Source organism: Hirundo rustica, chromosome 9 (genome assembly GCF_015227805.2).
Source record: "Hirundo rustica isolate bHirRus1 chromosome 9, bHirRus1.pri.v3, whole genome shotgun sequence".
Classification (NCBI taxonomy): domain Eukaryota; kingdom Metazoa; phylum Chordata; class Aves; order Passeriformes; family Hirundinidae; genus Hirundo; species Hirundo rustica.
Genome location: NC_053458.1, coordinates 21,380,958 through 21,396,665, shown reverse-complemented (window position 1 = coordinate 21,396,665; position 15,708 = coordinate 21,380,958). Strand labels below are relative to the sequence as shown.

General features: G+C 37.3%; 1 protein-coding gene across 4 annotated transcripts in view; it reads left to right on the top strand.

Annotated features, from left to right (window-relative positions):
• Nucleotides 1-15,708, top strand: part of CAMSAP2 (calmodulin regulated spectrin associated protein family member 2) — an 82,898-nt gene that overhangs the window by 1,147 nt on the left and 66,043 nt on the right. For all 4 annotated transcript variants that reach the window (XM_040072579.2, XM_040072578.2, XM_040072577.2 and 1 more), the window contains exon 2: nt 11,725-11,984. In XM_040072579.2, the coding sequence (XP_039928513.1) occupies nt 11,725-11,984 (260 nt within the window). The remainder of the gene's footprint in view (nt 1-11,724; nt 11,985-15,708) is intronic.

Sequence of the window (15,708 nt, the reverse complement as noted above, 5' to 3'; positions counted from 1 at the left end):
TGAGCAATACCAGACTTGTAGATGTCTTCTGAGGGAAGCATTTTGAAAATTTACCAAGCTTGAGGGGGGGGGGGGTGAGGAATGTTTGGGTTTTGTTTGTTTTGAATTTTTGTTTGGGGGGGGGTTGTTTGTTTGTTTGGGAGGTGGGTTTCTTTGCTTGTTGTGTTTTTTTGTCTTTAGTATAGCTGTAGTATTGTAATAATTTAATTTTCTGTGGATTAAAAATAATGCGGTTTTTTGAAAGGTGAGGGTAGATATCAACGATCATTACTTTTGCTCCTATTTTTTTGTAAAATAACAGGAAAATTGCTCCTTATGGAATTTTGCACCTTTTACATTTAGGGCCAGGGTGCTGTTATGTATTTAGCCAGAGTTAGCATGTATTTAGCCTGTCTTTATGGGACATGCTTCTAGTAACTTGTAATATTTGATGTGAGGCTTCCAAAAAGCCACTTTAGAGTGCTTGAATCTAGTGAAATTTTAGTGAGTGCATCACTTTAAAAAGAAAGAAAAGATCAAAGTATTATTTTCATATAAAGATTTGTTGATAAACTCTACTTGCTTTTCTTTGTGAAATCTGGACAAGTAATATTTTGATATATGACTTTATTAGCTATGTAGATATGAGAGGTAAAATAGTAGAGAAAATTCTTGGAAGTGCTTAATTCAGTATTTTCAGAGATCATTATAGTTTTAGGTAGCTTGGTTCTGTAGGGTCTACTCACGGGATTCTGAGTGTACAATGCTTGTGCAATTATATAACCCAGCCTTCTAACCTGAAAACTTTTTTCTACTGGAGTTTGACAGATTCTCAACCTATGGTTGAAATGTCTTGGTTTATACTGGTTGAATTCATACTGGATGCATAAAGCCACTTGAAGGGTACTTCTCTGCTACTTTTAATAGAAACTGTGATCCAAAACAAACTCCTTTATGCTTTCTCTTCATGACTGGGGCTGTTCTGAGGTGCTCGAATGAAGCATGATTAGAGGGAATAATTACTTCATCTGCTCTCTAAACACTGCCATAATGTAACAGTAGAAAGAGAGGTAAGCACACACATTTGTAGTGTTTCTGATCCCAGTTCTTCCACTAGGTTAATGGAACTAGAAACTTCAAAGAGTTTGGCTGAAGCAGGGAGAGACAGTATACAGGACTTGCATGTCTGCGACACAAATGCTTCCTTTATGCTTGGAGTGAAACAGAAGAACTGACCTTCACCTTTTCCAAGAGGGAAGGAAGTTTGGGGTTTTTAAATTCTTTTAGTTCTTGGGAATGGATCACAGCCTCGGTCATGTCTTCTAACAATTGCTATATACATTTGTACAGAGGAATTACAAAGGATGATTAGTGTGTTTATGGGTGTCACGTTTATTTCTTTTTTATGCTTGAAGTTCCCTAAGCTTGCGGGGGAAGGTGAAGGGTTTTTCCCTACTGTCTATGAAACAAAGCATTGCAGTTCACTTTCATTAATGAAAAACATAGGTTGTTACAATCATGAATCCATTAAAGAAATCAAAATCTTTATGTATCAAAGGGGCACACCTTTCAGTGGAAGGCTTTCACGGTCTTAAACCATATTTCAATACAGAGTTGTAGATACAGCTTGACTATGTCTTGTGAATTTGGTCTTGCAAAAAGACTTTGAAATAGGTACTGTTCATTAACATTAGCAATGACTTTTGACGTTTCGCTGATACCTGTGTCCAAAAACTTAGAGACAAATTGTCTATTGCTATTGTCCTTGATAAAACTGAGTGTAAGTTTGGCCCACAGCGTAGGCAGCTCAAAAGAAGTTGTCCTGTTAGTGAGGTGTCATAGGAGAGTAAGAATGTATTAACAGTCATGTTGAAGGCATCTCATCTGAAGAATTGTTTAAGAAATACTAATTGAAGAAGGAATTCATATTTAAGTGTTGAGGGTGTGTAGGATTTTGTGCCCTGGTGTTTTGCTGCAAGACAACATATTGGTGTTAGGACATGTCAGATGAAATGTTTTGTAATAACCAGATTGTTTAAGTGGCACAACTTGCAGTAATTATCCCCCTTGAAAGGGGGATAATTAACAAGTGTGAAGTATAAAAGGGGCAATGTTTGACCTTAGAAATTAAATCTGCAAATACTTAATTTCAGCCTTGTCTCCCAATGCTGGCAGTTAACCATTTCAGTATAGAAAAATTTCTTCTCAAAGAACTGGATAAATGGTATAGACACTATAGCCTTCTACTTAAAAGTATAATGGGACTTCCTCCTCAGGAAAACGTTGAAAAATGTCTTGATGTTGTGCTAGTGTGTGCTCTTTTTATTTCTGAAGTAACAGAAGTGGGTTTCAGTATTTTGGAATATGAAGGTTTTGCCTTCTTAGACTGCTATAGTAATAGAAAACGTGCCTGAAAAATTTGTTATCCAGCCATGCACCTTAAGACAGGCTGAGTTAAACATACATCATTACTGACAGATGTTTGTTTAGCCTGTTTTTCAAAAATCTCTAATTATAGACTTTCCAGAGTTTGGACCTTATTTATTTTTAGATGTTTGAACAGAATCTTGATGTTTTTTGCTACATTGTTAAGCCATTACTTCCCTCTTCCTGTAAGGTGGACACCTTACATTTTTATAACAACTTTCATAGGATAAAAGCAATATCTATTATATTGTTTAGACAAAATATATTTTCTTCTTTTTTTTTTTTTTGTAGGTCAACCATTTTTATTCTCTCCATTTATTAGGGGTTGGTTTGGGTTGGGTTTTTTTTGTTTGGTTGGTTTTTTGGTTGGCTTTTCGTTTAATTTTTCCCTGTGGTTGGTTTACGTGAGCTCTGTACTTAAATCTAGATCTATTGGTCCAGCTAAACCATTACCAGTGCAAGGTAAATTTGAAAAATTACTTCATATTTGCAACCTATAATACTCTGATTTATTCACTGAAATATGACGCTTGCCATTTCTGCATCAGCCTAGAGTTATTGACTCAGGCAAGTCTGTGATTCACTGTAGCTCCGTATCTTTCTTTGCAGAGCTGCTGCCTACTCAGTTGTTCCCATCTTGTAATTCTGCTGTTGTAGGTTCCTGCTTTGCAGCTATACTTACATAACTCCATCCTATTTTCAAACCACTCCTTCCACTTATCAAAATTATCTTGAATTATAATTTTGTCCTCCAAAGTGCTTTCAGTCCTTTTGTATCTTGGAGTCACTTCTCTGCAACCTTGTCTAGTGTGAGGAAAGATGTGAGAAGTACATGGTCTTCCCATTTGGTAGGGGACATCTGAGTACTCTTGGAAAATGGTTTTTCAAATATCTTTTCGTCTAATTTTTAGTTACAAAGTTAAGAGTATCTCATGTATGATTTTCAGAAAATTATGGGAATAGTTTTAAGTCAAGTTAAATCTGTTGCTACTTTACTATCCATACAACATATTCTGCTACAGTAATACATTTAACCGGTTAGCATGAGATTTTCTTTTTTTGGACAGGAATAAACTAAAAGCTAAATAAAAGCTGCATAAGTTTTTTGCTGCAAAAGATCATTTGTCCTAAACATTTTCACATTTTCTGAAGTCAAAATAAAATAGTCCATATGCCTTTTTAACATTAAATGTATCCTTTATAGGTGTTTGAAGCAATAGATTACAAATTGCATCATCTGCAACTAGATATTACCCAAGAAACTTAAAAATAGCTTTCTCCTGATGATTAATGTTTTCAGAATTCCTATGTGGCTGCTTACTGCTCCTTGCCCACGTTGCCAGTAGAGCCATGGAGGGAGGAAATGAACACTCTGTATCTGACAGAAACAAGTTGTAGCTAAATACTCTCTTCTTGCTGCGTTTGGTGTTGCAGGCCAGAACATACTTTAATCTTTTTCTAGCAGACTTAATTTCTTCACTTGTATTCCGTCTGGTTGGAGCAAAACTTTTTAGAAGGGTTTGGAGTACAAAAACAAATGTTTACTATTCTAGTGAGACTTTTTTTTTAATATAGATTCCATCACCTCTCTAAAATAGTTGCTGACAAATTGATAGTTCAGTTAGTTGTACTAAAATCAGTGGATTAGACAAATCATTTACTGAGATATTTTACTTGGAAGGTGATTATGTCACTTCTTTTTGTAGAACACATTTGTAGTGTAGTTTGACTGTAGATCACTTTTTTTGAAGTAAATACATAAAATTGGATGAGCTTCTTTATCTGTTAGGTTTGGCAGAGGCCTCTGAAGTTGTAGACTGCGTGTGTACAAATGCAGAGGAAGGTGATCAGGAAGAGGACCCTTGCAGGATTGGCAGTAGATAATGGAGCTCCTTTGGGGTAGAATCTCTTCTTTCAGTGACTCCATGCCTTTGAGCCTGTTTGCCTTTACAACTCTTAAGTGCTTGTCTGCAGAATGTAGTAGATCTGACAAAGAGACTGTAGCCAAAGGCTCACTGATTTCAGGTGATGAGATGAAATATTTTTCTTCTCGCTATACCTGGTTTCTCTTTCTATTTTTTGACCACCATTGCAGTTACTGCTGCAGATATAGTTTAAAATTTCCCCCTTCACCCTATGATTTAGGGTAATCTGTTGGGTTACTTTAGTGACTCCATGTTAGAGGTGCCTCTCAATCAAACTTGGAGACTTATTTGTATGCTGTTGATCAAGAATGTGTTACTTTTTCAATGAGATGTCATGTAATTTCCATCCTACAGCTAGCACAACTGGACACAATTCCGCTCCTGAAATCAGTAACTTTTCATACTTGCTCTGCTAAACCAAGAGCTCTGAATGATTGTTTTTGTTGATCATTCTGGAAAATGAGGATAGAAGTAAAGCTCTCAAGACTTCATAAGAAAAGTAGAGTGAGTTCTTCCTCCTCCCCTTTTCTTTTTATTCTGTGCAATTGGACAATGCATTATTACTGCATCAGGTGATAATAATAAACATTTCTGCTACAGAGTTGAAATGTACCGTTTGAAATTTATTTGCCAAATGTAAGATTTGTATAGTTCTAGCTGTTTCCTGTTTATTCAGTTAAAAGCAGTCTTACATGAAGAGAACCTGTAAGCCAGACACCAAAGACGATGTGTCCATTCACATGTATCTACTTGTGGCTGGTAAAGTTTTCTTTGGCTTAATAAAGTCTAGTAATAAGTTCAAGTAATGTTTATCTCTAATTTTCTGAAACAGTTTTTCCCGTGCTCCATAGGATATCTAAATCATAACTTGTCTATAATAGTCACCAAAGTGCTAGCTGGTGAGATAGGATTATAATTGTACTATTATCTTTACATTTCCATAACTTATCTCTCCCAAAAATAAGTTCTGAAGGCATTTATGTTAATGAAAATTGATCCCTTTGTTGGCAGGGTTAATTCTAAGTCATTTTGTTATTAAAACCTGAATCAATACACAGGTTTTAGTAAATTAGATGCTAATCTTCCCATTTTAATACAAAATGCCGGTACCAGACACATTCTGTAGGTTTTGTGGGAAGCACTTCCTGCTGTGCTACTGAAGGCAGAATATTGGATTGGAGAGACACTTAGTGTGACAATTAATACAGCATTTCTTATGTGATTTTCAGTGTTCAAAGAATAACTGAAGTCTGGTTAGGCTATGAAAGTAGAGCCTGTGCATGTGTTTTCCTTAAATGTTTTGGGGTTTGTTTGGTTGTTTTTGGGTTTTTTTGCTTGTTTGTTTATAGTTTGGCGGATGTTGTCATTTGTTTGTTTCCTTTTTTTTTGAATGAGGAATCCCTTTTAAGTGCAGAACAGCTGTTGAAGCAGTGGATAATTGCTGAAATCTATTTTTGTGGCGTCTAGAGGCAGGAGGGTAGGATCTGTTTATTCATAGCACTTCTGTGATGGTAAATTCAAGAATCTCTTGAGTTCATCCTAGCAAGGTGGACAAAGTTAAGAATGGTTATACTGAAGCTGAGTGTGCCATCAGTTGAGTGTTGGCCTTTCAGATACTTGTCTCTAGACAGAAATATACCTACAGCCTGCTAGCCAAGAACAATGGAAGTGGCAGACTGATTCAACAACCAAAAAGTAAAAATTAGTTTGTAATCTCTACTCTCTCATTTTGTTTTCCACTTCCTGGTTAAAAGTCTTGTTTCTTGATGGTGTCTCCAATATAAAATAGTAAATTGAAAAGTCTTCTATCGAGTCCATTAAAAAAATTCACCGTAAGTTAAATAATGTAATTCTATCTTTTCTGACCCATTTTCAATTCTTGGACTCTTGACTTCTGTGCACGCTCTGCTGTCTTGTTCCCAGATTGTAAATGTGGCACCAGAATCCTTGTTGGCAAGTGGGAGTCTGCATGAGATAACTTGACACGGTCACTTCAAGGCAGAGGCATACCTTTGCTGACCTGCAGAAAACTGCCAGGCCCATTAAGACTTGGCATACACTCATCTACTGGTTTGCACTAGGAAGTGGTTAAAGGTATTAGAATTTTCATTAAATAATTCTGTATTATATCTGTCTTCTACATATAATTTTTTTCTTATTATGTCTTTGTGCATTGACGTCAGTGACCTGTAGAGAGGAAATTTCTAGACTGAGGCTTAATGTGGCCTTGTGGCTCCCAAAAGTGATGGCATCCTTTAATTGGAAAGCCCTTGGCAAAATATTTTAACTTGTTTAACTGTGCAATTTTAACTCAGGAATTAAAAACCAAACCAAACAAACAACATGGAGACCTTGTTGACGAAGTCTTCTAAGCTTTTGGACATTCTTAAGGCAAGCATTCATCAATCTAGAATTGTTCACTGATACAAACTTGAAAAACTCGATAGTTATGTAAAGGATTGTATTTGTCTGTGTAGAAGCATGGAAACTTTACAAAAAGAGTAATTTGTTCTTAAAGAAAATGTAGACTTTTGACATTAGCTCAAGCAGTTTTTTTCCAAAGGAGGAATTCATACTGTCTTCCAAGGAGTAATTCATACCTATCTGAGCAGAGATTTTTTTATGAAGCAGTTTACCTTTTAAAGGTAAATTCGGTAGTGTTATGCATTAATTAATTTTAGACCATCCTTTCCTTTAAAATGGTCTGTTTAAATGGCAAATGAAGTTGCATTTCTATCTCACAGTGGGGAGTGTTCTGGTTGTGTCTGGAATAGAGTGTATGTTCTTCCTGGTAGCTGTGCAGTGCTGTGCTTTGGATTCAGTGTGAGAGCACTGTTGATAACACACTGGTGTTTTAGCTGCTGCTCAGCAGTGCTTTCTCTAAGTCAAGGACTTCCCCGTGCCTCGTGGCAGCGAGGAGGAGCAGGAGGAGCTGTGAGGGAGCGTGGCCAGCAGAGCTGTGGTGGGCTGAGCTGAGCAGAGCTGAGCTAAGCTGAGCTGAGCTGGCCCCACAGGGACATTGCAGAGCCCGGCTCTGTGCTCAGCATCCCCTTGGGGAGGTGGCCGGGAGGGGCCGATGGCTGCTTGGGAATGGGTCGTCTCTCTTCTTCCCTTTCATTGTTATAATATTTTATATTATTGTTATAATATTTTTGTTATAATTAACTGTTATTATTGTTATAATATTTTACTTTATTTCAATTATTAAACTGTTTTTATCTCAGCCTGCAGGATCTGCCTTTTTCCAGCTCTTCTCCCTATCCTCCCATCCCAGCAGGGAGAGTGGGGTAAAGAGCAAGCAGATGGGCAGCTTAGTTGGGGCTGGGGTTAAACCACAACAGGGAGCAATAATAATCCTGTGTTTGCTTTAAAGCTTTGAATAAGCTCTTAAATTTTTTAATTTTTTTTTTCTTCTCTAGAAAGAGTATCTGCAGGGCTTTTGATTCCTTGATCATTTATGGAAAAATTACCTGAAGATATGTTGATTACTTTTTTTGATTTTAACCTGATGGTTAAATTTGAGTTATAGTTTTGGGCTAATGTGGGATTATTTCTTTTTTGGTCTGTTCTCTGTGTCTTGAACTTGCCCATTAGCTTCATTTATTCTCTTCATAGTACAATATTTACAAATTTCAAAATGATTTCCAAAGCTGTGGTCCCGCTCACAATTGTAGGAAAAGATAGGGTGGTCTAGTTCAGCTTCCTTCTCCAGGAGGGGCCAGCCTCAAAGTTAGAAGAGGTTTCTCAGTGCCTTGTCAATAGTTTTGAAAGTCCCTGTGAATAGCAATTTCACAGCTGGGTCCCAGGCGACCTGTGCCTATGCTCTGATGGTCTCTCTTGAAAAACTTTTTCCTTGCATCAGCCCGTGTCCACTGCCTTTAATCCAAGTCCATGTTTCCAAAACCTGTGGGTGCTGGAGGAGGGCAGGTGGATGCTCCACCTTCCCTCCAGCGCTGCAGCCGGTATCCTGGTCTCACCTGCGTTCCGTGCGCTCAGCTCGCTGCGCTCCGTGTCCCCAGTACACCCCTCTGACATCATTACCAGATTTCAAGGGCAGATGGTACTTTTATGGCAGTACGCGCAACAAGGTATTTCTTTTAAAACGGGTCATTTACCTCAGGGTTTAATCTTGAAAGAGTCCTCTCTGTCAGCTGGGCAGAGGAGGGACTGGTAAAATGCACATATCGGGGATTAGCGTTAAGGCTCTTCTCTGCCTAGCAGAGTTTAACAGTCTCTAGTCCTGACAGAATTGTTAATAAAGGCTTTTGACCCTGCTGATTGTTCTGGTAATCTGCTGAGAACTGGATGGAGCCTTGTAATTCCCTGCCACAGGACTCCAGAGGCAGCATGTGCCAATTCTGGAAGGACTTCTACTCTGAGGTAGAGTTTTCTCTGTCTGTTACCTGTCTGCTGTGCAGGTTTTTGCTTTCTTTTTAAACTCTAACATGAGAACACAGCTTGAATCTTCTATCAAGAGCTATTCTGATATTAAACTGTTTAATATAAGTTATGAAGTAGGGGGAAGTTCCATGTTCCTGCCTGCGCAGAGGGAATTCTGACAGGAATTTTTATAAAGAATTCTGATCTTGTTGCACCGGAGATTCCTTGTTTATATGCTTTCTGATTTTTAATACTCAGAATGTGCCTGTAGCCACAGCATCTCTTCCTAGCCCTTTGTTTCCATATTCTATTTTTCTATTGAAAATAATTTTTTTCTGGTTTTATTTTTATGAAGACCAGTGAGGTGGGTTTTTTCCCAGATTTATTTTGGTGTACATCAGTGAAGTAAAAGAAATGGCATACATGTCATTTCGTCTTTTTCTGTATTTTCAGAAGCGGAACTAAGCTTTATAAATAATTCTATTTGCCTTTGCTAGTCATCACATAGATTTTTTTTTTTTTAACTGTATTGAGGTTTTAATTACTAAATCCCAGCAGCGGATGTCATTCTTTCATGATAAATGCATTTATTGCATCTTGTCACTTTAGGATGTACTTCAGTGATATGGAAGATGAGAATTAACAGGCTTTGGGTTTGTTATTTACTGTCTTGAGATTTCTCTTTTGGCTCAAATTTTCAGACTTGAAATCTGTCATTGTCTTCAGTGATTCTGAGCCACAGAGTGTGTGACTTCTGTTTGAGTGTAGCTGAGTACTCCTGCCTCAAGAGGTTGGGGTTTTTTCATACAGGAATGAGGCTTTTTTGAGTCTTCTAAGAAATTACAAATGGCTTTATCCGTTCCTCCTTGCTTCCCCCCCATCCCCATTGAAATTCTCATCTGCTTCAAAACAGGTTGTGGATTTTGGTTTGGGTTTTTATTTGGTTGGTTGGGTTGGGTTTTTGTTGTGGGTTTCTGTTCTTTCAAAGGCAAAATCTGCTGCCTGTGCATTGTGAGATATTTACAGAAGATGTTTTCTAATCCTCTCTAGCTTGAAGGAATAGCATAAAGATACTTTAAGAGCTGGCATTTGGAATTGTAGAGGATAAAATCCTGATGAGAACTGAGCTCCTGGTACTGGAGATGGATCATTAGGGACTTCAGAAACAACAAGCTTAATATTTAAATAGACAACGTGTGGACAAAGAGGAGAAAGGAAGATCAGGTAGAATTGAGATAGCTGAAAACAATTCCTGGGGAAGCAGGTATCTACCAGCTCTGAGATCCTCAATTAGAAATGCTTTCTGTGGACTGGATGACTCTGGATCTTATAGTCAGTAGGTGAAATCGGAAAGTGGAAGAGAAGATGGAAATAATCTCCTGACACTGGTAGATATTTTTGTTAGCAGTTTTATTGTCATCTTGTGAAAAAATAGGGCTGTTAGGCATTAGATTTGTGTTTTAAAGGGCAGAGTAGTTGCTGATGGTATATTTTGATCTGTATTCTAAAGCAGAGCTGCCAGTTTGCTTGCCAAATTTAGGCTCATGGTTTAAGCAAATTACAAACTATACCTCTTTCTCTTGATACTCTGAATTGGCAAAAGAAGCAGCAATATCTTACCCTTTCCTACCCTCCTTCTGGCATTTAAAGTATGTGTTAATATTTTTTTCACTTTTTGCACTCTGTAAGGCGTATCTTCCCTCACAACTAGAAGGCAGCTGCCACCTTCCAAAGCCCATAATGGCAGCACACGAACTGCAATTGAATATGTATGAGGAAGAAGATAATCTGTCATTATCTTGTGATGGCATGTTCTGTTTTTTCTCTTTCTTCTCCTGCTCCACCCTTACTGGGCTGTTTACTCCAGACTGATTCAAACCTTGTCTGTTTAGCCATTTATCCAGCTGAAGGCAAAGGCAGTAGCAACTTAGAGTTGCATCACTGCTTTTCTACTCACTTATTTTTTCTTCTAGCAATTAAATAGGCTTTTTGCGTGAATTTGGACTCAGGAAAAGAATCACATGCTCTTTATCCCATAAATGTTGTTGGCTTAACTAATTTTACAACGATAGAGAATTAAATTCTTCCAGAAGGAAAATGAAGCATCTTGCAGTGTGTATGCTTGAAAATCTGAAAGTTATTTTCCACTTGATTCATGATTTAATTTAATTTGATCTAGTACCACATCTAATTAATTTATAAGTATTACTTTTGTGGCAGGCAATTATAAATATAGTCTGCCTGTATTGTGTTATGTACAGTATTTGAAAGAAATTTTGGATTGTCTTGGATTGCAAATTTTGGAGTTAAAATCTCAGGAGAGATTTTAGGAGGAGGAAAAGGAGGAAAACCACAATTTCAAGGGAAGTCCGTAACACAACGAGGCCAGTAAAAACTCTCTATTTTGTCGTGAAGAAAGTGTTAATATTTTTTCTTCTTTCTCAATTCTTCTAATTTCAGTTAAAAGCCCATATATTTTTGCTTAACTGCTGTATTGTCATCATTCTGTGATGCATGACCTTTGAAATACAGTGTAGTATGGAAACTAGAAGGCTGCTTTTTGTCTTGAGTTTTTCTGTCTGAAACATAATGTTTCAGTTCCATTTTGTTATTGTAATAGAGTCCAGGGTTTGTGTTCAAATGGGTGTTGTTCTGCTTTATATGTCTGACCTATATAATATTATGCCAAAGGAAATGAGAATGTTTGGGCATGTATTTGGAGAAGCCAAGAAATTTTAATGTAATGATGCTGTAAACCACAGGTTGCTCTTCTGTGGAGGCCTTTGCAGCATGAGACACTTTGAATTTTTCTCAAGTTTCTATTTATAGTTCAAATATTGTCTTTGTATGAAATTTTTCCCAGTATTTTATAACAATTCCTGGCATAGACTTTGACCTCCCCTTGGTTAAGCTTTCTTTAGCATAATTTTGAGTTCACATATAGTTTTAAAAAATCCCCTATAGTCCAACTGTCCTTCCTGATACTGACTTGTGCTGTCTTTATGTTTTGTAGAAAATGTTCCAGAAGAGCTCCGAGAACCATTTTACACAGACCAGTATGACCAGGAGCACATCAAACCACCTGTTGTTAACTTGCTGCTGTCTGCCGAGCTCTACTGTCGTGCTGGGAGCCTTATTCTCAAGAGTGATGCTGCAAAACCACTTCTAGGTCATGATGCTGTTATACAAGCCCTGGCACAAAAAGGCCTTTATGTCACTGACCAAGAAAAGTTGGTGACTGAACGAGATCTTCACAAAAAACCAATTCAGATGGTGAGTGTTCAAAGCTTGTGTGTTACGTCTCTTCTCTCCGCCTCTGTACTCCCAATACCTGCAGATCTGTCTTTTAAAATGCATCATTATGTTGAGGTGTTTTTCAGGAGTTCAGTGGGATTCATTACTGGGAAGTTTATAATTGTTTTGGTTTGGGGTTTTTTGGGTTTTTTTTTTCCATGTCATCATTTGTCAGTGCAGGTGTATTTCTTCTGTATTAATGCTAAAATACACCTATCTTTCTACTTAGTTAAAATGTTACATTTTTAAATATAGCAGCGACAATATGATCACTTTGATTTCAGTTTTATAGCACTGACTGTAAGTGAATATTTCTATGTTGGAAAAGTTTGAAAATAATATTCTTGGGCAGAAATCTTTGGTTAAAAGCTTGAAAAAAATTTTTATGGCAGGCAGTTCAACTTACTAACCTTGAATAGTCACCTGCTGCACATTAAGTCAATATAAAACACACAACAATGGTATTTTTTCATGGAGATCTTTAATAATATGTCTTTGCTTTATACAACTGCTAATTAAAACATTAGCTCAACTGATGAATGATCCTATTAGTAAGCTCCTAAATCATGAGTTTCCTTCTCTGTTTGGCACTGAGTTATAGAAAATTAACTGTAAAAAGGATGTCTACATATGTTTGTTTAGCAAATAGCAGTATGATAGAATAAGATGCTAATATATTTAAGTGAAATATTTACAATGTTCACATTTTAATATTCGTATTTAATATTTAATATAGAGAATAAATTAAACAAAGTATTTGTGGTCAGTGAGCTGTAGCTGCCTCTAGAATGAAGGTATGTGGAAATAATATAGCTATGGTGATCTTAGAAGTGTTTTCCAATCTAAATAATTCTATGTTTCTAAGTGATGCAAAATTTGCAGGATACTTACAATACTTGTGGGTAGTTAGGAGTGTTCCTAATGTTCACAGAAGTCAAAGCATTTAAGAAACAAACTTTCTGACTTTATTTTTGCAGAACTTAATTCTGTTCTTGCTTCTGAAGGAAAATAAGGATACTGGCTTGCATTTATGAGCCTCTGGTTTCCCCATTTGATTATTTTAAATTGATCCCTGTCTCTGGTTGTTGTAAGAGTCGTGTCTTCCCAGAGTTCTCAGTTGAAAAAACAGGTGTCATTATTACCTAGTTTGGTTTGTTGGTGGTTTATTTAGTAATTCATGTGGCTTCAAATGCATTTCAGTAGTCATTTTCTATTTCCCCCATGCTTGTGGGGCTGTTTGTGTGTTTTCTGGGTGTTGTTTAGGTATAGTCAGCGGGAAGTTACTGACACATGACCATGTAAGAGTTGATGTCCCCAGGTTCCTGCTGTGCCCAGGGCACTGGCCCCCACTCCAGTACCAGTAACAGATGGGTGCACTGTTGCTGCTGTCAGTTCACAGGCAGCTGGGCTGCGATGAGCACGGGGAACACAACTGGCTTGGGCAGAAACACAGCCTTGTCCTAAACAACTGCTGCCAGGGAAATGGCTGCGGAGCTGCAGTCTCCATACGAATATCCTGAGCCCAGGAGATCTAGTTTGTCAAACCATGCCCTCATCCCTATGCAAGCTCCTAGCAGAAGCATTGTATTTTAATTGGAAAGGCTCAACCCTTTTCCCTATTATGCTATTAGTAAAGTTGGCAGAGAACTTCAAATCTGGCTCTTGCAGTATTGACAGTCTTTTCCCTTGATGCCTTCCAGTACCCTTTCCTATTATTCCATGTGTCAGATTTTCTACAAGTCTTACAAATTTAAATGTATATCCTATCTTAGAGCATGGAATAATTTTTCTTTTTCAGTTACGTAGAACAGAAAGTTTTCATTTGTAATTAGCACATATGTTTCTCTAGTAGACCAGATTGTGTTAAACTCATGTAAAATGTAATTTTGAGTAATTTAATAGAACACAGTGTGGTTGTCATTCCCTTTGCTAGCCTGTCTTCCCCAGGAATGGGGGGAAAATATTGGTGTTTGCTAGTGGATATTTCTTGTTACCCTCTTAGATGTACTGTACTTTCTCTAGCTGAAAAGGGGGGAGTTATAATAAAAGAATGGTACTATGGAAAGAGATTTGAGTATGGAGTGTTTTAATTTTACACGTGTATTAGAACGTGTGTAGCTGTGGCCAAGAGACTTGGAATTCCTTGGGCTGGATGTTTGCACAGTGACGTCTGTGGGGATTAATTGTTGACTTAGTTCACATGTGACTGTTTAGTGAAGCAGGCATCTCTCTCTTATGTGGAACTTTTCTCTGAGGCACCTTACGTATTTAAGTGTGAAAAGTCTAGCAAATGGATGTGCTGCTTTGTGCTCGGGTCAGGATAGATGGCACTTGGCTTGTCAGTCATGACGGACTTGCCTGCATTAGTATCTCATTTGAGAGGCTGCGAATGCTGCGTTTGTGTGTTTTCCTGTGTGTGTACATACAGAGGTGTACGCATGTATGTATACAAATCAGTTTGCCCAGGTGGAATGGGGCACTTGTGAAATTAACCCATGACAGCAAAGGCTTTTGTTAAATCCTCCCCTGCGTAGTCTGATAAATTCTTTTCCTCTTTCTCATGTTTGGTTTGTTCACATCTCCTATTTCATTTCTGGTGAAACCAAAAGCGGTATCTTTCTATTCGGTGGTATCTCAATTTCTGTTCTCCGTGTATTGCAAGGTATTAAAACTTAATTCTGTGTTTGATAGGATCATCCTGTTTTTAATTTTGGTAGAGGAGCAAAAGAACCAAATAGCATGTTATTTCTCTTCTAGTTGAAATTTATATGGACTTGGCTCTGCTCTGCTAGGCTTAAAACTGTGCAGAAATAGTCTAGAGCTTGGAATTGAAAGTGTTGAACCAAGAACCAGAGTATTTTTCTCTTGGAAATTATACTTCTGTAGAAGATGAATTATCTGATGTTTAAAAAGTTTATGGAAGCTAAGTTGTTTAAAAAAAAAAAAAAAGATATTTATGTCAGTTGGCAAGTTCCAATTGCATTTAAAAAAAAAACAATCTGTCTTCAGCAGGCACCTCCCTATGGAAATGTGAGGTTTTGACCTGCTATAGAAGTCAGAAATAGCATAAGAATTCAGCATGGTTCTGATAATGATGCAATAGTTTTTTAATGCTTTCAGCTGTAATCTGCATAGATCACTCTTCAAGTTAAGCTTAACTTTGTTTTTCTATGCTGATTTATTTTTTTAAACTTTGTATTTCCTTCGTCACCCAAACTGACTTAAACCTTCAAATGTCAGATACACAAGAGGAAGGCAATTTGGATTTTTTATTTTTTTTTCTCATATAAGCATTGTATTTCTGTTTTTAAAACATATATACCTGTTCTTACAGAGTAGGTCATAGGAGACTTTTATACAAATTTCTCCATTATGACAAGAATTTTATATTAACTGAATAATTTATTTTCCATGCCAAAGCATTTTACAAGAATTCTGATATTTAATCAGGCTGGTCACTTGATATTCATATGGTCTCTTTCAATTTGCTTCAAGCGCAGGGAAGAATAAACAGATTCAGAGAGGAATTAAGAAATGCTTTCCTCCCTCAAGTCCCTACAATGCTCTTCTGCCATGTGGGGAAATTAATAAAAAATCAGCATCTCAGTTCACTTTGCAGGGAAATTGAAGTTGTATAACTACCCCAGCAGTGGACTTCTGACCCTAATGTGACAGGGCCAAAACTCTGAATTTCTAGCTTGAG